The sequence below is a fragment of the Suricata suricatta genome, chromosome X (assembly GCF_006229205.1).
Source record: "Suricata suricatta isolate VVHF042 chromosome X, meerkat_22Aug2017_6uvM2_HiC, whole genome shotgun sequence".
NCBI classification, from domain to species: Eukaryota; Metazoa; Chordata; class Mammalia; order Carnivora; family Herpestidae; genus Suricata; species Suricata suricatta.
This window is the reverse complement of record NC_043717.1, coordinates 1,326,480-1,351,783: the sequence shown is the minus strand read 5'-3', so window position 1 is coordinate 1,351,783 and position 25,304 is coordinate 1,326,480. Positions and strand designations below refer to the sequence as shown.

Genomic DNA, 25,304 nt, shown 5'->3' with positions numbered 1-25,304 from the left:
TAAATTAATCTAATGATGAAAAGCATCTACGGCTCAGGGAAGCTTAGAGTATTAGGTATTGAGAATGCGGGAAAGAAAATAATTTTTTATTTATATAAAATAATTTTTAGAGCATTTTTGGGCTCATGGCAAAATTGAAAAGAAGGCGGAGCCTCCCTGATATCAAGGTAGGAAAAAAGGTTTTACATCAGGATATATGTAGAGAGAATTTCGTGATTTATACTCTATCTGGGAAGACGCTTAACCGATGGCCATTTTGACAAGTGGCCAAGCTGAGCACCCTTGGGATCTAGGACACACCTTCCGTTCTAACCTACAAATGTTAAAGCATCTTCAAAACACCTCGTCAAAAGGCAACTATCCACCTAGCGCTCTGTATGGGGCCGTGTGCCGAGTCCTTTAGGAGAATTACTTCCGTGAATCTCCGCAAAAGTCCGGTGATGTGGGTGTGGCTGTTACTGGCATTTTAAAATTAAATCCTTCTTGTCGTTACGTTTATTTATTTATGTTTAAGAGAGAGACAGTGTGTGAGGGGAAGGGGCAGAAAGAGAGGGCGACACGGAAGCTGAGTCAGGATCCAGGCTCCGTGCAGACAGCAGAGAGCCAGACTCACAGACTGTGAGACCGTGACCTGAGCTGAAGGCAGACGCTTAACCGGCTGAGCCGCCCGGGCACCCCTGTATTCTACACACGGAGAAGCTGAAGCGTAAGCGGGCCAAAGACACGTGCCTGGAGCAAGTCAACAGACAGCACCGTGCAGAATGGAAAGGTGACCATGGCTTGCTTTCTCCTACAGCCTTCCAGTCAGTGTGTGACTTGGGGACGCAGACGGGACAGAGCTGGGACCCGAGGGCAGTCCTGAAGCGTGCGTCGCTAACCTGAGGTCGAGAGTGAGTACTTCTCTGGGTTGTGGCCTTTCTGGGTCAACCCCCTTCCCCACTCCCCCTCTGTCTCCTTCACCCACAAAATACGGGGATTTGGTGAGAAAGTCGCTCTTCTGTGAGATCCTACGTTCAAAGCGAACCTTCACGTAAGATGCGTCATAAACTAAGGATGTGTCGGAAATCTTTGGACAAGCAGCCATCAAGAAGTGACTCAGCCTATGTAACCACCCGTTGATGGACAGATCACGTCCAAGACGGTGTCCTGAGATCCCTCAGAAGACAAACAATATCCAATATTGACACGGTCATTTGTATCTGAAAACTAGGCATGGGCCCTGAACACCCTACACCACAGTTTCCAAGGCCCAGATACCTTATCGGTTATGCAGTGAAGCAGACTCAACGGTCTCCTTGCAAAAACATATGTTGAAATCGTCACCCCTGGAATTGTGAATGTTTTTGTCCTTGGAAATAGGATCGTTCCCAAAGCTAAAGTGATACCTTATGAATCCAGTGACAGGTGTCCTTTCAAAGAGAGGGGGCCTTGGGAGTAGGCGCATAGAAAGGAAAGAAGACCACAGGAGGACATTGACGGGGACCAGACACATGTGTCTATGACCTGAGGGACCCTGAGGATCGTGGCCACCCCAGAAGCTGGGACGGATCCACGCTGTGAGGGGTCCTGCCCATAGAGAGACCACAGCCCTGTACACGCATTGCTTGTGGAGATCTATCAAGGCTTCCCAAGCAAACTCAAGCAAGGACTCCTGCCCAAATCATGCAGGGGAAGTTAGACGCCATGAAATCTCTGCCTCATCCATGCTCCTGCCCTTCCCAAGTCTTGGAATGACTGCTCTCCATTCCGTTTCTGTGGATGAAAATAAATCCTTCTGCTCAGCCGCTTACCAGCTACTTTTGACAAATTCCTTTCAATGAATTATTATTTAATCCATATTATTTTTCAACTATTCAATTATTCCAATGACTCAATGCACATTCAGTCATAATTTCAATTATTATTCTTTAATGGCTGATTGTTTTCCTTTTCCCTATCAATGAGTGAGGTGCACACAGGACCTCGAGACATTTTTATCACCAAGAACGGAGAAGAAGTTGACAGACAGTGTCACCACTGATGGGCATTTAGTAATCTGGACTGGGAGAGAATCGCATGGAATCTCCAGTTCCCTCCCTGACCATTTCCAGCATCCGTTGACCGTGGCTGCATCTCCTCTGTCTCTGCTCGTCCTCACGCCCCCGGAGCAGACGTGTTCCCTTCCTTGTCGCACACACAAAACGGGAACAGCCCACAGCACGGCTTCAGCCACGTGTTGTCCCGATTCAGTGCGGAGAGCTGGTGCTGGACGGGAACGATGCTCCTCTCGTGTTCCTTCACGGCGCTGGCCACCGTCTGGATCACCGCATTGTACCAGGGCTCCGCGTCCGGCGTCAGAGGTGTGGACTCGGAGGGGTCCCTGGTGAGGTCGAAGAGCAGAGGAGGGTCGTGGTAGGTGACCAGCTTTCCGGAACACTGGCAATACTTGGTCTCGTAGCAGGCTTGAGCTCCAGGTGGCTGGAACACGGGTGTGACGTAATGCACCTTCCACACGGCCTCGCCTGGACGAGAAAAGACACGTCAGACACATCCAACCGATGTGCCAACTGACCCTGTGTTCTGCCTTCCCGGCATTCCCTCTGGTCTTTCTCCTGCCCACAGGTTAATGCTAAATACCACTCAATCCCTAGAACAACACTAAGAAATCAGACTCCCCTGGTAGAATTCGATATGCACCCGGAACCAGCCACACATTTTGCATCTGAAAATAAATTATTCCTGAAAGATATCCCCCTGCTTTCCTAAAGACAATGATTCTTAGAACGTGTTCCAAGAAGGCATTTTCGGTGGCCACCCTAGAATGAGTGGACTTGTCCCAACGAAGTGTTGAGAACAGACGTGAGTGACTATCATCTTGGCGTCCACAACGAGAAGGGGTCGTGTACTTACTGTCCTTTGGGTGCCAGCGCGCAGCGTGCAGAAACGCACCACAGTAGTGGAACAAGAACTCGTGCTCCGAGCGCTCAACGTCTCCCTGGAGCAAGGGCATGAGGTCCTGGCCATCGATCACCCTGCAGATACACACAAAGGACCTCAGACAAGGGAAGGTGGGCACTGGCTGTTGGAAGGATGGTCAGTGCCTTGCATGACGTTTCCCAGGTCCAGACCACAGTGAGCTCACTCTTCCAGAAATCCGCACACATTATCAGGGGCGTTTCATTCTCATGGGAAAGACCGGGGAAAAGATGAAAGCTTCTATAGGGAAGGGACAAGAGAGAGGACGGCATCCATGCTTATCCCTCTGTGGATCTGCCCACAGAAGCTCTCAGAAGCTTGGCGTTCTGGATGCCTTCACAAATCAGAATTCCATGGGGCGCCTGGATGGCTCAGCCAGTTAAGCACCTGACTCCTGATTTCAGCTCAGGTAGTGGTGTCACGGTTCGTGAGTTCAAGTCCTGCATCAGGCTCTGCCCTCGCCTGCTTCGGATTCTCTCTCTCTTTGTCCGCCCCTCCCCTGCTCTCTCTCTCTCAAAAATAGATAAATCAACATTGAAATAAACAAATAAATCGCCATTTCATGTGCAATTTCCTTTTTACTCTGAAAGGGCATACTGCTAAAAAAAATCTTATACTTTTTCTCTTTTATTAGGAAAATGGATCTTCTAGCTCATGTTAGAAAACAGTAGTAATAAAACCTACCTTGTCGTAAGAAATTCAATAATAAGTGTCTGATAATCCTAAAAATTATCAAGAAAGAAGTAACACTCTCAAAATTCTCAGATACAATCACTGCCTGTATTGGTGATCCCTTAAAAGCTTACTGTGGACTAATTAAGGTTAGCAAGGTCACGAGTATAGAATTTTATTCCTTTATCTTGCTGATGAACACCTGGTCGATCCATTTATTTTTAACTAGCATTTAGTACAGCATCACAAAACACTTTGTGCAACGTTAAAAGTTTGTGTAGTGAGGCCACAAGACATCAGATAAGAGGACTGAATGTCAGAGAGGTAAACTATGTTCATAGACGAGAAGACACAACCCAGATTAGCTTAAACCATTGTTAAAAAGAAGGAACTGGTTTGAGGATTCTGACAAAATCATCCCAAAATTTCGGACAAAGCAAGAGTAATCAAGCCAGTGTAGTCAGGTCCTAAGGGTGCACAGGTGAACCAGTAAAATAGGAGAGATTCCAAGAAATAAACCAATACATATGTCTGTCAATTGCTTTTCAACAAATATCCAACATAATCTGGTAGAAGAAGCGGAAGAACTATCTTTCCATAAATATCACTAGCGTAAGTGACCATGTAAGTGCAAGAAAAATAAATGTCAACCCATACCTCACACTATATGTAAAAAATTATCTCAATATGGACCAGAAGCCTAAATGTAAAATGAAATTGAGAAAAACCACTGGAAGAAATGATAGCAGAAAGTCTTTGTGACCTTTGAATAGAAAAATGCTTTAGATATATTAAAAATTACAATCTATAAAACAAAAAAGAGGGGCCTGCATGACTCAAAAGGGTTAGGCATCCGACTTCAGCGCAGGTCATGAGCTCATGATTTGTGGGATCAAGCCCTGCTTTGGGCTCTGTGCTGAGCATGGACCCTGCTTGGGATTCTCTCTCTTCCCTCTCTCCCTCTCCCCTCCCCTGCTTGAGAATATGCAATATCTCTCAAAAGTAAATAAACAAACATTCACAAAAACTTTTTAAAGTTTAAAAAAAAAGGAAAAAAGGTACATTGCCCTTATCAAAATTGCAAAGTTCTCCTTGTCAAATAACAGAGTAAGAGTATGAACAGAAGACACAGAATGAGAGATATGATTGGTAAAACACAAACCTGATGAGGAATTTGTGTCCACAATATATAAAGAACGCTTACAATTCAACAATAAGAAAATAAAAATGCCTGATTTAACCCAAAAAAAAAGTGGGCAAACGATTTGAACAGACACGTGGCAAAGAATGGGCATGGAAGGGCCAATAAGCACATGGAGATGCATCCAACACCATTAGGTATTAGGGAAACACCATGATCAGATCCAACCACATCATTATTACAATGGTTATGATGGAAAACAATGACCATAGTAGGAGTGGCCAACGGTGTGGACCAACTGGAAATCATACACATCGCTGGTGGGAATGCCCAATGGGGCTGCCATTTTGAAAGTCCATCTTAGCGTTTCTCCTAAACATTTATTGATGATGTGACCCATATTTCCGCTCTTGGTCATTTACTCCAAAGAAATAACAATTGGTATCTACATAATGACCTCCATGCAAACACCCATTGCATCTTTGATCATAAAAGGCAAGTTTCTTTCTCCAAAGCACACATGCCTTTCAAACTCTCACGGAATCCCTCAGCTCAGTTTTCCACTGAAGAGTAAAAAAAAAAAAAAAAAAATTACAGGGAATAAAGATAATATGTTTGTAGAGCTAATTCTGCAAAAATTAGAAACCAAATCAATTATATGAAGGAAACTGTAATCAGAGCTCAGAGGACAGTATTTCTTGGGATTGCACCATTGAGTCCAATATATACATTATACCAACGTGCCAAAGACAGTGCACCCCACTGATGTCTTAGAAAATTATTTTTATGACTGATTGGCTCAGTTAAGTACAAAGGTACAGGGGTGGCTGGGTGGGTCAGTCAGTTACGTGTTTGATTCTTGATCTCAGCCTAAGAGCTCGGGTCTTGATCTCATGGTTTGTGAGTTGAAACCCTGGGTTGTGCTCCTCACTGGTCATGAAGCCTACTTAAAAAAAATACTACATCCAGAATAACACTACTATAATTTTTAAAAAGTGGATCACTTAGGGGTGCGAGGGGGGCTCAGTCGGTTGAGCGTCTGACTTCGGCTCAGGTCATGATCTCACGCTTCGTGGGTTCGAGCCCCGCGTCGGGCTCTGTGCTGACAGCTCAGAGCCTGGAGCCTGCTTCGGATTCTATCTCTCTGTATTTGTCTCTGTCTCTCTTCTCAAAAAAATTTCATCCTTTAGCTCTGATTGATAAATATGCTTCTTAGGAGAATGGGATCGTGTTCCATTTACTATTTTATATAAATTCTCAATAAGTCCCATTATTCCCTAAAATGAAGGTTAAAACAAATGAGTAGATCTTTCTTTTCTGCTGTTTCTAATTTGCGTTGGGATTCATTCTATGTTCCTTCCGAACCAAGTGAAGACGGGAACATTACCGCCAGTCTTTGGGTTTCCAGGGAAGACGTGCTAGGGGGTTGGAGCCACTAGAATAAAGTAGCCACCAGCCACCTTGCTCTGACGTCTGCAGGGCAGGGCAGGATGCACCAGGAAGTGTCTCCTCTGGGGTTGAAAACCATCACAGTAGACGTTTGATGAGTCATGAAATCAATATCTTACCTTCACGTCAGCCTCCGGATCTTGCAGAGCAGAATTCAGGGACCTGTTCTGTCTCTTGATGGATGAGTGTTTGACCCGCCCCGTCCTCACCCCCAAGGCTCCCTAGTGAAAGCCATACCGGGTCAGAGACCGGTGTCCGGTGTCCCTGATGCTCCAAAGGCACAGCCATAGACCAACCCCCACTTCCCTGGGGGCCTGTGCAGGTGGGGTCTGCCATCTTGGCCCCGACGCTCTGAGAACACAATGACGTGAACAGACACTATGACATCACCTGTCCTGCGGGACGCGGCTTCCTGAGACAGCCGCCAGCGTGGGGAACACGTCCATCAGACTCGTCGGTTCGTCGACCACTTTCCCGGCTGGGAGCCTCCCTGGCCAGCGGACCAGTCCTGGGACGCGAATTCCACCTTCCCAGCCGCCCATGCCTTTGCCACCTAGGGGGTGAGGCACAGGCTCTCAGGTACAGAGTCCTGGTGGGCAAAGCGTCTACAGATGCATTTAAAACGCTTTTCGAGCATTTACCATACATTTGAATGTCCTTAAAATGTGTTTAAAAGGATTTGCCTGGATTTAAGATGCATTCAGATGGACTTAAAAGTTCGTATCCGTGCAGATGATGTGCTCAGAGGAGTCCTGAGTGCGTTAAGTACGAGGTGCCCCTGGAATTCCTTTTCCTTGGGCTGATGTTACATTTTCAACTGAATAACAGATCCTATTTGACTTGGGGCTTTAGCGCTGGCTGCTCTGTCTGCCTGCATGAGTGTCACCCCACAAAACCGGGTTCGGCCCGGCTGCCTTCACACTTTGCTCAAAGGTACTTGCTCGGTCATTTCTGCAGAGACACTGTCTTTCCAATGACAGCCCCTCCCCAGAATTTATTCCAGCTTTTTGTTTTTTTGTAGATTTACTGGCGTGTCCTAAAATGTACCCATTATTTGTCCTGTGCCTCTCTTCACAACAGTGTAAATTCCAAAGGCCATATGCAACGAACTTGTTCCCTTTCTCATGCATTAACTGGTCCACTTCATGGATTTCCATTATCACAAGCACGAGAAAGCTGATGTACTGCCAGACCGGCCCACCATCCCCCTCCTCACCTTTGAATATTCCGTTCCATCCCCCGAGCTGGGCGTGGCCCACCCGTGCCTCCAAATGCCCGCCGTGATCTGATGTAAAGTAAACAAGCGTGTGGTTCCTCACGCCAAAACTATCGATGGCATCGAGAAGCTTGCCTGAAATAGAAAAGAAGGAAAGGAAGGGGAGAAGAAATGAAGGAAAAAAAGAAAAAAATGAAAAGAGAAGAGGAGAGAAAAGAAAGGAAAGGAAAAGAGAAAAGAAAAGAAAAGAGAAAAGAAAAGAAGAAAAGAAAAGAAAGGTAAGAAAAAGAAAAGAGAAAAGAAGAGAAAAATAAGGAAAAGAAAAAAGGAAACAAGGAAAGGAACTTGAGTAATGAATGTCATGATGAGCCTTGGGCTACAATGTTACTCCATGTTACTTCTGTGGGAATCTTTGCAAAAATGTTTCTTATCCACACTGCACCTGCTTACGGTGGGAGATAGTGTGAACTCCAGAACACTGTGTGGGTGTGAACTTCTTCTCAGATCCTCAACCACATCTCATGCTGGACGGACGACTGTTACATTGCTAATGAAAATGGATTTATTTTTTATGATGACTATTATCCATTGCTATATTATTGAGTAGCAGTATTTACCTTTTTAAACATTTTATAGTGGTGACCCACAAGGTCCTTTTTGCTTTTGCTGATTTTTGTTTTGGAGGAATCATTGTTTCTATTCTTGATTTCCATGGACTCCTTTATTAAGCAGGGAAAGTGTTACATTGCTGCTAATCGTTTGTCTGTTTGCAAGGAGCCTGAGGCACACGATTTAAGAGTATGTCTTTGGCATTTCATGAAACCTTGGGCTCTTTGCCTCCGTGGTGACTTCCGTGTGTTTTTCACGTGCTCTGCACTCACGTGCTGTCGTGTCTGACCCTCCACATGGCATGCACGTCCTGAGTCTCTGTGTCCCCACCCCTTCTCTTCTGGCAAGAACACCTGTCGCTTCTTGCAAGGACCGACTCTAATGACCCCATCCGACCTTGATTCCACCTGCAAAGCCTTGATTTCCAAGCACTGTCACATTTACCAGATTCCAGCAGTTACAACGTGGACCTTTCTGGGGGGCCCGGGGGACACAACACAACCCCCAACAGCGAATTTGTCTGAATTCCACACCTGTCACTGTGCGTTAGTGACCTTCCTCCTGCATTCTCCCCTTCGCTGGACCGTCTCCATGGCCACCTCGTACGGCACCCATGAGCTGAAAGCCAAATCCTCTGAATGACGTTTAGTGTTTTAAGGTTTATTTTTGATACCGTTTTCCTTGAGATCCTTGCCTTCCACTGGCCTCCTCTCAGATGTGCCTCAAGCACTAGGTAAGGAGGATTCACTTTCACTAGACTCAACTTGAGCCTCAGTATTAATTTTGGAATCACCAGTATTGTATAAGAGTCACTGTTCCCACCCAGAATCTGCAGTATTTCCATCCATGAAAGTGTTCTCTGATGGGTCAGGTGCCTTCCATGTGGTCCCTCACTGTCTGAACATATTTCTATATATTGATTATCAGTATTGGACCTACTATGAATGGTAGCGTATCATGCACTGTATCTTGAAATGGGTTATTTTTTTTAATGTTTATTCATCTTTGAGACAGAGAGAGACCCAGGGTGAGCGGGGGAGGATCAGAGAGGGAGGGAGACACAGAATCCGAAGGAGCTCCAGGCTCTGAGCTGTCAGCCCAGAGCCCAACACGGGGCTGGAACCCACCAACTATGAGATCATGACCTGAGCCAAAGTCGGATGATTAACCGACTGAGCCACCCAGGCGCCCTGGGTTATTTTTAACATAAAGAAAAAGTATTACTTTTGGTGTTTATTTGTAGCAGAGAAACACGGTCACATATTTATGTATAAACATAGAGTATATACATATATAAGCATAATAAACTAAATACACTATTATATGGGGTCTACACTAGGAGTATACTATATAATGATCTCAATATCGTATTTATTATTTCAATGCCTATATTATATTATTGGCATAGTATTTATTAATGTAGCAAGCTATTAATATAATATACTGATGATCTGTGTATTCATTCTATCACATAGTACATGATATGCTATTGCTAATGATCTATGTATGCGCTATATTATTATATTTTATATTATATATTCCATATGTGACGTATATATTTAAGTTGATGTTGGAAATCATGAGGTATTTTCATGGTTACTACCTAATTAATAATTTCTTGTTGTGCGTATGTTTGGGAGAGAGACCGAGCAAAGCAGGGGACGGGCAGAGAGGGACACTGGACCCAAAATGGGCTCTGACAGCAGAGAACCTGATGTGAGGCTCGGAGTCATGACCTGTGAGATCCTGATCTGAGCAGAAACCAAGAGACGGACCTCCAACGGAATGAGCCAGCCAGACGCCCTTCTTTACACCTGACATGTGCATGTTGTGACTCGTCTTAGGTGTGCCTGTGCTGGGAACTTTCCCAGACGTGCTGCCCTCTCCCCGCCCCTTCCTGCCGCCCTGCCCGGGGCACCTGCCCAACACAGCCAGCCCCTCACCTAAGCCCAGCCACCATCACCGCTGTGCACACAGCCCCGGCCAAGCAGCCCCTCCCATGCACCCGCCCCATCCTTCTGCCTCCGGCTGGGCTCTCACCACCTCCCCCTGCTCCTGGTGGACCTGCCCTGAGCTACCAAATCCCCAGGACTCTTTCCAGATGCCTGACTCATTAGGTACCAACAGCGGACTTGCCCTGGGTTGGGTAGGGCATGTCATTTGCATTGAAAGCCTCCAGGCAGGTTCGAGGAAGCAGGAAGCCAGATGGGGTAGGGGCAGAGAGATTCTAGAGCTTTCCAAACAGCTGTGAAGTGACAGCCTGTAGGAGTTTGAGGGATTACAGGACGTATTAGAAGAAACGAACTGTGTTTCCTCATCTGTCCCTGTTTAACCTCCTGCCCTACGCCAGCAGTCCGTGAGGGGACACGGGAGCACCGGGTTCCCACTGGGTCCCTGGGAACCTGCCCTGTGACCTCCTGCACCCCCCCAGGATCCCGAGGTCTCATTTCCTCATTGGCCAACGGGGATCGCGCTATGAATAAGCCCTTGTCCTGTCAAATCCAGAACACGGGTCCCGTGTGCCAGAGGCTGATCCCGTCCGTGGATCCGACTGTTTAGCATTAAGACAGCACTTCACCTCCCTGATGCAGAATCCTAGGAAACCTAGCAAAGAAAACATCCCAACACAGAGATCACAGATTCTTGGAATTTGGGGTCTTGTCATAGCTTCCAGGACGGATACGTTGGACAAACATAGAGGTTTTTTTTTTTTATGATTTCTGCAATGACAGATGGAAACAGAGGCGTGTTTGTCCAGAAGGCTCCCTTCTGCCTGGACAGACCACACAGACATGGCCCAGGGGTAACCACACTTAGATATTTCAAGAACTATCTACTGATTTGCAATATGAAAGCAAATAGAATGTGTTTCTGTTCTTTTTTCTGTTTTGACGGATCACATTGTGAGTTGTGGTTAGGGACGGGACCACACACACACACACACACACACACACACACACACACACACCTATGCCTGCGTCAACACAGAACTGTGTGCCTCTATTTCCTTAAATACCATTTATCTTTAAAATAATTTTTAAATAGTTTCTATACTTTGAAGACTGTGTGGTGACAATGGTCCTGTGGCTTCCCTGGGCTCAGGGTCTGTGTAGGAAACCCTGAATCTCAATGGCCAATGAAGACGTGTCCCAGAAACACCGGGGAGTCACACGGACAGGACGACCTCCGAGTGTGCCTTTCTGGGAACCCCGTCAAGGACGTGCAGCCTGGCCTCCTTGAGGCCGGCTGGGGGCCACACGGGGGTGTCCTGAACGGACAACAGGCGGGGTTCCCCTGTCCGTCCGTCCTGTGCCACTTACCCACCATGGAGTCCATCTCCTCGACGTTGTCCCCGTATAAGCCGTGCCGGCTGGTGCCAATGAAGTCGGTGGTGGTGGGGAGCGGCATGTGCACGTGCAGAAAGGAGAACAGGAGCAGGAAAGGTCCCTCGCGGCACCTGAGGACACACGAGTCCCAGGGCTGGTCAGTTTGCAAAGTCCGGGAGAGGTAACTGCAGACACGGAGTCCGTGCCCCCTCCGTGTGCCCTACAAGAGGGGCTGCGTGCGCCAGGCAGCGGCGTGACTGCTGTGCACTCCCGCATTCCCCAGGATGCTCCTCGGGACACGGGCAGGACGGCCGTGCTCCTCAGGGACCCCCTCCCCTGGCACGAGGCCACCCAGGTCCCATACTGTCCCAGGGCCAACGAAATCTCAGGCCAGAGTCACACGCAACAGACCGGAGGGCTGCTGGCTCGGGACTGGCTCCGCAGAAATGCCAGCGCTTTTGCAACCCGCAAGCAAGCACGGACAAAAATGTCTTCACAAGCTGCCCCCGCAGCTCTGTCCCTTCTGGTTTGGACACAGAAAACAAGGCTGACCTACTTCGAGCCCTGACAGTCTGCCGGGAAGGTAGGGGCTCAGCTAACAGGGCGGCGCACAACACAAAAGCCGCTCTTTGGAAGTGTTGGCTCTGATGACATGTGTGAAGAATGAGGGAAAATAATGGGGGGAAATTACTAATCGAGTTGTGCCATGGTGAGCCGGCCAGAAGGACTGGCGTCCCTCCAAAATCAACGGCCACCTGCAGGCTCAGAACAGGATTCCATTTGCCAATGGACTCTTTGGCGGTGTAATTAGTGGAGACGAGGTCATCCTGGGCTGACTCGGGCCAGAGGGCAACAACAGGTGTCTTTAAAAGAAAGGGAGGGTTTGCAGATATGCAGACCCACACAGGGAAGGAGGCTTTGGGAAATCAGGGGCAGAGACTGGAGTCATGCATGCACGAACACCAGCCGTGGGAGGCTTGGGGACACAAGGAATGAGGTCCCCTTACAGCCTTCCCAGGGGGCTCAGCCCTGCTGCTACCTTCACGTGGGACTTTTCTGGTGACCAGACTGCACAGAGATGACATTTCTGCTGCTTTAAGCCCCTCTGTCTCTGGTAGTTTGTAACTGGAGCCCTAGGAGGTGGCTATGTGTGTTAGTCAGGAGTGAGATTTCACAGATGGAGCCTCACATGGCCTAAGGGAATCTGCAAATGCTAGCTGGTTCTAGATCTTCAGACAGGGTGTTAATCATGGATGATCTGGGTGTGGATCGAGTGCAGTTACTAGTTCCTTGTAAGAGGGAGGCCATAAGGACAAAATCACACAAACACTGTGGATAGGAGGCAACAGACGCAAAAACACAGGGAGACAGCTGTTAACCAAGAAAAGTCTGCAGCCTCTCCAAGCCAGGAAAAAGAACACTCTTTCCTAAAACCTCCAGAATAACTTACTCCTGCCAATGCCTCAATTTCAGGGCCATTAGATGAGTTTTGGATTCCCAACGTCCAGAACAATGCACTGCATCTACAAGGCAAAGACGGTTTGATCTCTCTCTTTCTCAGAGTATAGATTTGTTCTGTGTCCTCCCAGGCCTAGGAGGTAAGGACAAAGCTACCTATAGGTATCCCAAGAACAGGATAGTCAAACACACCAGCTCCTAGATCCCTACCCCATAATGACCTCATCTTCACAAATGACATCTCCGAAGACTCAATTCCTAAATAAGATCACATTGCGAGCCTCTCAGTGGACAGGAAGTTGGAGAGAACACCATTCCACCTTACCCTCATCCAACTCACCATGGCACAACATCTTTTTTAATTCATTCTTTCCCCTTTCCTTACATTTTGATCTCTCATGAGAGCATAAATTTCTCAGAGTGGCATTTGTGTTTCGTGCTGCCCTGCTTAGCTAAGAATCTATCTTCCCTGTGCCTCACTTACATCTGCCCACTTCTTCTTTCATCTTGTTCTCGCTCACCTTGGAAGAACTAATTGATGTATCTTCTCAAATATGGCTTCCCTGATATCTTGGAAGGTTCCTACAGTTTGGACTGATGCCACCCTGAACTTGTGCCCCTTCTCTTATTTCCTATCATGGGCTCGTACGTCTATTGCCATCACTAAATGTCTACTTGTCCTTGAAACCCACTCCCCAGCATGGTGATCAGCAAAGATAAAAGGTGAGTAAAAAATGTGTTCACAGCCTTTTCCTAAAAAAAAGATGCATCAACTAGATATTTCTGAATGTGGATCCCTTGAAAACTTTCCAGTGAGTGTGTTCACGATGCATAGGGCTTTCTAATGATCAGCAGTGACCTTAGCTGAATCATATCATTTGCATATCACATGCTCAGCGATATGCCCTCTGATTTTAATTTCTCAAAGAGGTGCTTTCCCTAATAGGAAAAAGAATGAGGCATCTTACCACAGCTGACTCTACTCTCTGTTTCCTGACAAATACATTTCCCATTGCACATTAATATGCAAACAATATGCATTGCAAATGAATAAGCCAGATTGGTAAGTCTGAGTCTACTGTGAGTCTGCCTGCTTGGTCTGACCAAATAGGAACAGAGATATTGTGATTTTAATAACAGGAACTCAAAGAGACACCACCTTCCTATGCATTTCCTGAAGAGTTCAAGGGAACTCCAAAACATGCAGCATCATATCGTCTAGCCCTAGCTAACGATATGGCATTCCTTAACTCAAGAGTGTTCAGAGCATCACCTTCTGTTTTTTTTTTTTAAACACGCATTCTCTTACGTTTTTAAGACTTCTGTCTTTAAAACACTCATTCTTAAATCCATTAAAATACCTTTACCTTTCCATAAACGATATCGCCTCCTTCAGCATGATGGAACCAGCTCGCTCACCGTTCATTGGCTGCTCCGTGATCTCGTGCTCACGCATGAGGAGGCAATCCCAATACAGACGGGATTGGTAGCTTGAGAACCAAAAGTAGCCCAGCAGAAAAATAAGAAGAACCATGAAGAAGATGAAGGACCAGGGGAGACGTATCATGCGACTCAGTTTCCCCAGGATAGCTGTGAGCACAGCGATGGCGACCAGCTGGACACAGAGCCAGACTTTACTCGCGATGGCCAATTCTGTGTCACGTGAGGGATCCGGCCAGCAAGGTTCAAACAGAGTGAACGGCATGCCATAGAAGTAATCGAACCCATAATTATATGGGTGATGGCAGTGGTCTTGTCGGGAATCACAGTTTAAGCCTTGATGCCATTTGCCTGAAATTACAAATAATGCCTGTGATGCACACAAAGACTGCATGAACGCTCTTCAAGCCCAATGAGTGACTCAGGCACAAAAAAATGGAACAGAAAATAGTTTTTCTTTGCTTAAGATTCTCAATTCAGCACCAACTCACCTTTGGCTCTTCGTTTCACAAAAATCTGTGTTAAGATCTGGTTGTGAGTGACCAAGGAGGATGAAAATTAAAGGGAGGAAAATACACTTGTGAGTTTGTAGCCAAGATGTGACCTGGCCAGTTTCTCATTCCCAGGAAGGAGAAAAGTCACAGCCACAAAGAGGAAGACAGGAGAGAGTCAGGGCACACTCTCGATGATGGTGAGATGGTGAGTAGGTAAGTAGATAAATTGATATTAGATAATGAGATAGACATGCTGTAACATGAATAGATGGATACATGAGCACAGATGAATGGATGGATGGATGGATGGATGGATGGATGTAAATTATAGCCATAAGGATAAATGATAGAGTTAAGATAATTGATACATGATGAATAGATGGTGAATGGGTGGAGATAGTAGATAGATAGATAATGATAGATACAAATAAAACCATGGCAGATAGATGGGTAGTGTACACATGTATACATAGGTGGATTTGTGGGTGGATGGATAGATAGATAACAGAGAGATGATAGATGGATGGATGGATGGATGGGTAGATAGATAGATAGATAACAGACATGGATAACTGATGGAGGATGGATCAAGCCTCCATGAATAGATGGTTGGCTAGCTGGCTGGCTGGAAATCCCAGGGTCTCCCACCAAGGTGAACTGAACTTTATTTGAACGATAACCAAAATATCCATGGGCATCCTTTTAACACGAGCAGAATATGATCATGTGTATCTACTAAAACGTTAATGGCTCCTACATGGAGTTGGAACCATGTGAAGGATGCTCATACTCATGTCTCAGAGCACCTGAAGGGCTAAGTAGATGAAAGTCAAGACTTCTGGTGCAGGCTTTTCTGTTCTGCACCTCCATTAAGACTGTCTTTTCAGATCAGTGTCAAATTGATTACAAAAACTCAATTTGAAATAGCATGTTATTCTGGAAACACCCAAGTGGCTCAGTCAGTTAATCTCTTGATTTTGGCTTAGGTCGTAGTCTCACCATCATGAGATCCAGACCAACGCTGGGCGCTGTGCTGACAGCACGGAGTCTGCTTGGGATTCTCTCTCTCCTTCCTTCTCTTTCTCTCTCCCCTGTTCTCTCCCTCTCTCAAAATAAATCAACTTTAAAATAAGATGTTATTCCCATGCCAGTTGAAACCCAGGCTCCCAATAAGGACAGTAGGTGTAGATACCCGTTGGCCACCATTGGTTGATGTCTTTCCTCTTTGGCAGTGAGAAGAAAGACATCCGGACAACATCTATAGTTCCATTTTAATGAAAGAATGAACTGAGGAAGAGAACACGTATTGAGAAAATGCGCAAGACACAGAGAGCCTGACAAATTGGATATTAGTGTGAAACATTTGCCTTCAACTCTTTGTGTCCCAAGCAATTTCCTGTCTGTGAAATGCGGGAGATAGGGTGTTCTCGGGCATTCCTTCTGCCTGTGGTCATCAGTGATTGTGTCAACGTGCAGTCTACTTAACCCGGGACTCTGATCGCTACCGTCCCTCCACAGTGTAATCCGGGAACCAAATGCGGACTTAATCATGGGCAAAAGGGAGCCACACGGTTTTCTCCTCTGCACTGATCTGTGGGAATGCAGAAAGGTGGTGCTACTTCAGGGGACAGGCCAGAAAAGGGCCGATGGAAACTTTCTCAGGCAACCTACATGCTCCTTATCTTGATTTGGGTGACTGATACACGGTGTTGACATTTCCCAAAACTTATGGTTTATGTATATTTTGTATACTTGGGTGATCTTTATAGGGTGTAGATATTTTTAATGGAGTCCTTAGTTGACCCTCTTTAAGAAGGAATCATGCCTGAAGTGATCTGTGTGTTCTTGAGAGAACTTCTCACATTTTGTAGGTTACGTGTGGTGAATGGTAAAGATCATATAATACATCAATCTGGTTAGTTCCGGAAAGGGAAGAAAAAGGTTAGATGTAGCCAATGAAATGGCAGCTGTAGAGTCGCTATCACATAGAGGGTCTTCTCTACCATAACAAGATGCATGCTCATTTTGAAACAAAGGGTTTCCAAGAAAACCGCATTGAGCATAGAACAGCACAGATTATTTCTTTACGGTGAATGAGTCATGCCTGGGGCCGCGTCTTACCTATCAGTGCCGTGCTGTACCCTTGCCCCTTCAGTAAGGCCGCAAATGTTGTCTCATTGAGAGGGAGTCCAGCAGGGGATCCAAGCGTGGCGACCACACGGCTCCCTCCATCAGAAACCATCCCTAAATGGGGCGGGAAAAGAAAACCAAAACTCAGAAGACACATGCAGTGAGTAGGTTCCTGTCAGATGGAGGGTCAGGGAGTCACGGGGAGTCCAGGAACTGGAAGAGGCAGACAGAATGAGCGGGAACTCAAAACCATTGCATAGGTGACGAGCGTCCTGTTCCCCGGAAAGAACTGACACTGGTCCCCGCTATGCACCCTTAACACGCTCGGACACGCACCCATGACACTCCTGGATGTGCACAAACAGACCCCTCAAGTAAACTCCACACACAGCCTCTTGCAAATTTACAACAAGACAGCATGTCATTTCCATAGACATGCACGACTAACGTCTAACACAGACCTACTCTTGGCCGGGGCAGTGTCATGTTGGAAAAGGAGCCCAAAAAATCAAATTGGGGAAACCTCACACCCTCTTGCGCCTACAATGATGGTTTCTTCTGATAAGCTTTCCTATTTGCACAAAAGCTGAAGAAGCTGAATGTCTGTGAAAAACCTGACTTTGGGGCATTTGGGACAAGTGGACATACAGTTATTGAACTTCTCCATTATCTCCCCCAAAACAGAGCAATAAGAAAGGAAAACTGCTCACCCACGGACACGACTCATGACAAAACTAGGTGACAGGTAGGTGGGGATGTGTCAACCACAGACCCAAGACCTACATTTTACAGAAAAGAAGCAGAAGAAACCACCAGTTTCTGAAGGAGCCGAGAACTGAAGAACTCCAAGATTGACCAGCAGGTGCTCCCCGGAGAGGATGGACAACACAGGAGCTTTCCCCAGTCCCACTACTGGTCACCTAAGTGGACTCGGTGTGCTGAAGATGCTGGTGGTCTCCCTAATGCAACCCATTCTGGTCCCATTCCACAATGGCCGCCCAACTTGAAGCAACCGCCAGGAATGGAGAGAAATTGGGGTGACCTGAGACTTGAGTGACCTAAGACAAAGTGCGTGAAAAGAAGAAATCCCAGATAAGAGTGAGAGAGGCCATTGAGGCAGATGTCTCAAAGAAGGAGATCCCGTTTTCTTAAATACCATGGACAAGGAGACAAGGAAAAGGTCTTCGAAGATAGTGTTGGTAACTACTACGTCCTTATATGAAACTGCAGAAGTGGGTCACCTGGGCGGCTCAGTTGGTTGAGCGTCTGACTCTTGATTTTGACTCAGGTCATGATCTCACCATCGAGGGATTGAGCCAGCACAGAACCTGCTTTGGATTCTCTCTCCCTCTCTCTCTCTCTCTCTGTCCCTCCTCCCCCAATAAATAAATAAATATTTATTTTTTTATAATTTTAAATGTTTATTTATTTTTGAGAGACAGAGATAGAGCATGAGCAGGGGAGGGGCAGAAAGAGAGGGAGACACACAGAATCCGAAACAGGTTCCAGGCTCTGAGCTGTCAGCACAGAGCCGACGCGGGGCTTGAACCCGTGAGCAGTGAGATCATGACCTGAGCTGAAGTTGGATGCTTAATCAACTGAGCCACCCAGGTGCCCCAATAAATAAATATTTTAAGCAAAGTTAGGGAAGCTAGATTTACATAAAAGGAGCAGCACAGAAGTAGAAGAAAAGAAAGAGAGAGCCAAATCACATATAAGTTTAAGGGGAAAAAAAGAATAAAGAATTTAACATTTCCTGGATCTGATTCACCTTAGCACTTGCTACTCCAGAGATCATCAACCTCATGGGATGCAAGAGGTCGCCAGCCAGCCACAGGAGCTGGACAAGGGGCTTCTCAATCTTGAGTAAGAATTGGGCGTTCCTCCCGACCTGTGAGTTATATGCTCTACTTCCTCTCCCAAAACAGACTCTGTGCCCATACACCGTGGCCAGTCTAACCAGCCTTAAAAATATAACCAAAGAACCCTGCCATTCCATCCATTGGTGTATGTCCAAGAGATCTGAAAGCACACGTTGAGTCAAACACGTGTCTGGGCAAGTCCACGGCAGAACTTTTTGTGAAAGCCTAAAGCTAGAAACAATCCAACGGTTTGTCAATCCAGTGATGGATAAGCGAAGTGTGTTATGTCCATACAACGGTTGAAATACATGATATACATTGGGAACATTGTGGTAGATCATCCTCATGACAGCCCGGATTAGTGAAGACATGTTCTGTGCATTTCTTCCTTCCAAGAAAGCTTCCTGTTCTCGCCTTGGGTGGGAAGTCCTGCCTACGCCCCATTGCAGGAGGCGGAGGAGAAACAGCCAACATCAGGTGAGTAGGTGTAACTCAGCCTCTCAGGGTGTGTTTGGGTTGAGTGGGAGAATGGTGCCTTCCACGTGGACCTCCGCAGCTGTGCGTGCATGGATGTGTGTGCACCTATGTGTGTCTGCACGTTTGGGGGCAAACCGTTCGAAATGGCCTCTCCACCTGTTCACTTCCTTGAACCTCAATGTGTTCACAGACAGAGCGGAACCTTGTCCGTCTACACACCTGATCGGATGGGGTATCTTCCCGTGAGGAGGGCAGCTCGGCTGGGGGTGCACATGGCCGCTGCGGAGATGTGGTGATTCAGCTGCACGCCTTCCCTGGCTAAGCGGTCAATGTTGGGCGTCCTGGGAGGAGAGACAGAGGGGAATGGCAGAGGGGGTGACGGGGGACAGAGAGGGGCAGACCAACACCTCTGTTGGCTATGATTCCCTGAGCTCAGAACCAGAGAAAAAGTAACGGCACAGAGCACCCTATTCCCTTACTTTCTGCCCACATCATGGAGAGAAAGTCCAGTTGAGGTTTTAGGCTTTGTTTGGCCTAATTTGGTTCTGCAGTGTGGTGTCTATTGACTACATTCAGTGAGTATATTTAATGGGGGCTCCTGGATGGCTCAGTCAGTTGAGCAACCGACTTTGACTCAGGTCATGATCTCGTGGTTCATGAGTTTGAGCCCCGCATAAGGTCTGTGCTGACAGCTCGGAGCCTGAGCCTTGCTTTGGATTCTGTTTGTCTCTCTCTCTACCCTTCTCTTTCTCTCTCTCCCTCTCTCTTTCAAAAATAAAAAACATTAAAAAATTTTTAATGAAATATATGTGAAAATACTTACGTGTCCGTGGGTTGATGAGTTAAGGCTAATGACTCACAGACCTTAGTTATGCCTAGCTACTTAGGGACTCAAGGACAAGTTCAAGGCACAGGTTCTACAGACAGATGCCTTTGCTCTAGACCAAGTTTGCAGTCTCTGCCTTGTGATTGCCTACAAAGATATGGGGCGCTTGGAGAGAATCAGGCAGACTGTATGGAAGAGAAACAGCCCCCAGCTGAATTGCAGGAGGCAATGAAACTGTAGGGAGACCTGGCTTTCTTCATAAGAGAGAGATGACTGATCAACAAGAAATTATTAAAGTATAAGATTCACACATCTTGCCCTGATGCACTCCTAGACCTCTGGCATTCCTCACATATGTGGCTTTTGTTGCCTACCACAAGGCTCCGACTCTGTTCCCTGTATGCTTCTTTTTTCTTTCAGAACGCCCATTCTTACCATAGAAGGATCTCACCTTAAAAGGTCTGCTGGATTCCGAAATTAGGAAGGGTAAATTTTCCAGTCATGCCAAGAAAACGTATGTGTAGAAATCATGACTCATCATAAAAGTGTATATCACAGAGGGCTCGTGAGGTGGCACGGAGCTCCTCTAAATGCTTTGAGCATCTGAACCCACAGCTGTGTCCTCCTCACCTGTGTGCTTGACCAATAAGAAAGATAAGAAAGGCACACGGGAGTCAAGTAACATGTGCAAGATTTCAGAACCAGTAACGGCAGAATTGACTTTCAAGTCCAGACGGTCCTGATTTTAACATGATTTGCCTCTTTTAAAGACAAAACACCCATGAGTTTGCTTTTGCAGTGATGCAGTCATAAAACGCCATCCACCTCCCAGGCCTCGACAGCGAATGAAATGGCAGAACTCAACTTGAAGCCGTACCTCATTGTGTCGTTGCCAAAGCAGCCCAAGTCACCGATTCCAAGATCATCCACTATAATCACGACAATATTAGGCTTGTCTTCACGCACATCCCGGGCCCCACATGGGCTGAGGAGTAAACACGTCCAAGACAAAGCGATAAGGAGGCTCCTGAAAAGCAAGCAAGGATTTTACGAGATGGATTCAGGAGTCACATCCCATTCCAATGTCCCCGTGAATGCAGGGGGCTCATGGGAGAACACGTAATCCCCCAAAGAACAAGCGAGCCTCAAGACTTTCTCTTCCCAAGCACTGGCTACCACCATTGAATGGGGCCCGCAACCCTCAGAGAGAGGCTTTCCTGAAAGTCCAGCTCCCACACACCCAGTGCTCTTCCAGGATGTGAAGTCTGAGATCATTTACTAGAAGACAAAGCGTTTATTGGGTTAGAGGCAGTAAGATTCCTGAGAAGGAGCCCTCTGACTTTCCTTCACACTGGAATTCAAACACGGGCGGGCACAGAACTTTGCCAAATGGACATTCGGTTGGAGGGCAGGAAAACAGCAAGCGTCAGAAAGAAAAACCAACCCCAGGGCAACGGAGAGGGGAGAATATGGTTGAAGACCTGAATTTTAGAAAAGGAGCATTCTGAATCTGAAGACTAATGTAGTCCCCTTCATGATTTTTCTCAGCCCCCAGTGAAATCCCCATTTCGTAAAGAAGTATCTAATTCCCTTCCCACCAGGTCCCTCCTCAACTAGCAGGTTATAAATATTGGATGTTTGAACTATTAGTCGAAACTCTATCTGGTCTTTATTCGTGTCTGAAGACCCACCTCAAATATGTCCTCTGGGAAGAGACAAATGGTCTCTAACCATCCGCTCCCAGAACCTCTTGACAAATACTCAGAAACGACACTAACCATATCCAATTGCTTTTCTCACATTTTTTGACATTATTTCATTTATTTTTATTTTCAATGTTGAAATGTAGTTCATTCACAGTGTTCCGTCCGTCTCCGGAGCACGATGCAGTGATTTGTGAACTCTGTACATTATCCTGTGCTCCCCATGCCCGTAGCCACCATCTGTCACTGCACAACGCCAGCCAAATGCATACAATCTCTTAAAATAATATAAGCGTGTTGGAAATGTACAGTCTATATCTCCTGCTTGGTCATGGACATGCTGGATCCAGAGACTCAATGCAGACATCTATGGCCAACCGTACCCAGAAAACATAACATTGAATGCCTGTGATCTATAAATTACAGCATCTATATACATCTGGGGAATTCACAAATACCCCCAGATTTCCCATTAGATTCAACACTTTTGCAACACAGCAACTTCCCCCACCTGAACTTCATGATATACAGCGGCGACTGGCTTCGTATTTTCTTTGGCCAGAGGAAAAATGTGCTGAAAAACACAAACAGGTGTTATTGCTACATTCCTTACATTAGTTCCCGTTGTGAAATCCTCAGCAGATTTCAAAGCTATCCCTCTACTTCCAACATTTAAAATTGGTGTTCCAAATCTGTCAAGATGTGACATCTCCATTGTTAATGACCCACTGCTCGTAACTTGTTTCTAAGGAGCTTGTTGTGTGCCAAGTTCTGGGTCCACTTGCTCCTTTCTGCCTCTTGAGACAGCTGGTGTCGTCTCTCATGCTGCCCTAAAACACAGCTGGATGACAGTATCCTCTTGAGGAGCAGCTGACCCTAAGGGCTTATCCTCAGCATGTCTAGGTGGGATAAACTTGGGTCACCTGAAAAGAGGTAATTACTTCAGTGTATCCACTACTTTGGTTTTGTGTTAGCGCAAATTCACACGACTCTACGGTAATTTATGGATAGCTAGTCCTTGTATATAAAAAGGGTGGAGAGTTATAATAAGCACATAATACAACAGTGAAATGAATGGCAGCGAAAGAGAACAGATACCCATCTTCCACCTGCAAACTATTCCTCACATTTGTACTTAAAATAATACGGAGGGGCGCCTGGCCGGCTCAGCCAGTTAAGCATCTGACTTCGGCTCAGGTCATGATCTCACGGTTCATGAGTTCGAGACCCGCATCGGGCTGTGTGCTGACAGCTCAGAGCCTGGAGCCTGCTTCAGATTCTGTGTCTCCCTCTCTCGGCCTGTCTCCTGCTCACGCTCTCTCTCTCTCTCTCTCTCAAAAATAAATAAAAAACATTAAAAATTTTTTAAAAATAATAATAATATGGAGAACATAAGAACCACCTCTTTCATTGATGTGTCTTGCCCAAAACAAAATGCCAGAAGAGACCGCAGAGATAAAGCAATGGGCTAAGAAATGGAAAGAAAGGAGGGAGAATGAAAGGAAGTTTACTCAAACAAATGTTGGTTGGCAATCAACCTTTCAATGCCCGAACTGGTCCATTGGGTTCTAGAAAATACTCAGCCAGAGGGGCTTCCAAAATCCCACCTCTGCCCAGGACAACAGACATGAAGCAAGAATCAAGAAGAGTCCCGCACGTCCGTCCTCACCAACCTTCCTTGAGTCACGGCTACACGGTGTGGTCCCGGACGAGACGAGAAGGTGGTTTGGAGGACGTCTTGCATCCACTCAGCAGCCACCTGGACTCATGAGCTGAGTGGCAGCCTCCTCGGGCTACCTGTCTCTGTCATAGGGAGGCTGGCCCACGCTCTGCCCGTCAAGATGCTTCAGATTCGTGAGACAGAAATGAGGCGACCTGATTTGCCTCCCTTATTTGCATGTCCTGATACAAGTCCAGGGACGGGGGGAAGTATAGTCAGCAAAATACCTGCCACCTTCCTTGCAGTAGCTGGATGTTGTCTGTGACTTCCACCAGAATGACTCATCGAGGTGAAAAATGCCAGCCCTCCTACGGAAGAATCATAGTTTCATCCTGCCCTTTGGCTTCTGATGACTTTGGGAACTCCGGCATGGCCTGGGGGCCGTCTGTGAATCCGACTAACGGAGAGAAAATACAGTGTCTCCCCGACCCCCGGGATGATTTCTGAATTCCTCTTGGCAAGATGAACCGTCGGGAGTAACTTGGGGGCTTGTGGACACACTATGTGTCAGCATCGCCATTATGCATCAAGTGAAACGCAGGGAAAGAAGCAGGGTTCCATGTGACGGACAGATCTGGGCGTATAGGAACCAAGACCTCGTCATCCTGCCCATGAAGAAAAGATCACGGACACCGGCTAAAACAAATCAGAGCAGTTTGTCTGCAGATTATCTACACAGATTATCATAATAGAGCCCTCTTTCACTGGGACAGAGTTGGGTGGGGTTTTGTTTTTGTGGTTTTTTTTGGTTTTTTTTTTTGAAGATGGGATGTTTTATGTTTGATTCAAGGTTCTACTGTGTGATTCCAGCAACTGTAGATATCTAGATCCTGGACCATCTGATCCAACAAACAGATTATTCCCCAGGTCATCTTTGTTCCCTGGGGGCCTCTCTGTTGGAATTGTGTAAAAACACCAAAAAGCACATGTTAAGAAGTTCTGAGTCCACTCTCCAGAATGAGCTCCACAAAGGGCATACCAACTTTTCATCCTGAACCGTGAAGTATGAACCATAAAACTCTTTCCACAGCTCCATAATCAGCTGGTTTAAAGTCTCATCAGGGGCGCCTGGCGGGCTCAGTCGGTTTAGCATCCGACTTCGGCTCTGGTCATGATCTCACGGTTCGTGGGTTCGAGCCCCACGTTGGGCTCTGTGCTGACAGCTCAGAGCCCAGAACCTGCTTCGGATTCTGTGTCTCCCTCTTTCTCTGACCCTCCCCTGTTCAATCTGTCTTTCCCTCTCAAAAATAAATAAAACATTAAAAAAATAGTCTCATCGGTGTGTTAATTCATTGGTTCCTCTCGGTCTAGTTCTGGGGACTCTCGTTATGCCTCCCATCTTTCTTTGCGTTGTGTGGGTAGTTTCTTAGGGGCCTGCTCAAGACCCTTACTTATCATAACATAAAATGTTTTCTACTCTTATATGCTTACTCATGGCAGGGTCCTGGACTCTCTATTGTCAGTAATTTGTTTCGACAGGATTTGCTGACCTTTTTATGGTCTGTACTGGGTGACCGCTACTTTAGGTTAACGAATGCAGCAAAGTGGCCATGGTCTGTCAAGTTTCAAATGTCGATTAATGCTACCCAGTGAGGCATCACTACATAATGCGACAATGCCACCATAAGCAACCATCTTAAAGTCCAGAGAAGAAGCCATTGAAAGACAAGACATAAAATGTTGGCCAGACTGAGTTTCTTGAGTTGTATGAATCAGAGATGACCCTGTTAATGATGATGATGGTTTGAAAGCAACCCTGTCTTCAGATTGAATGCTTCTGGGAATGGGTTAGAAAACCTTGATTTTACCTAAAACAGGTGCGATGT

General features: G+C 46.4%; 1 protein-coding gene across 17 annotated transcripts in view; it reads right to left on the bottom strand.

The window, feature by feature from the left end:
* Positions 1-1,888: 1,888 nt before the first annotated feature.
* The window catches only part of ARSF (arylsulfatase F), a 33,110-nt gene continuing 9,694 nt past the window's right edge, over positions 1,889-25,304 (bottom strand). For 7 of the 17 annotated variants that reach the window (XM_029930739.1, XM_029930740.1, XM_029930741.1 and 4 more), the window contains 11 exons: positions 23,432-24,114; positions 22,270-22,332; positions 20,933-21,082; positions 19,449-19,570; positions 16,882-17,004; positions 14,194-14,617; positions 11,363-11,499; positions 7,434-7,568; positions 6,608-6,770; positions 2,890-3,011; positions 1,889-2,501 (listed from right to left, as the gene is read on the bottom strand). In XM_029930739.1, coding sequence (XP_029786599.1) covers positions 2,134-2,501; positions 2,890-3,011; positions 6,608-6,770; positions 7,434-7,568; positions 11,363-11,499; positions 14,194-14,617; positions 16,882-17,004; positions 19,449-19,570; positions 20,933-21,082; positions 22,270-22,332; positions 23,432-23,502 — 1,878 coding nt within the window. In that variant the 5' untranslated portion in view covers positions 23,503-24,114 and the 3' untranslated portion in view covers positions 1,889-2,133. Of the gene's footprint in view, positions 2,502-2,889; positions 3,012-6,607; positions 6,771-7,433; positions 7,569-11,362; positions 11,500-14,193; positions 14,618-16,881; positions 17,005-19,448; positions 19,571-20,932; positions 21,083-22,269; positions 22,333-23,431; positions 24,136-25,304 lie in introns of those variants that run through there. The other 10 variants (XM_029930745.1, XM_029930742.1, XM_029930751.1 and 7 more) reach the window with 6 other exon arrangements.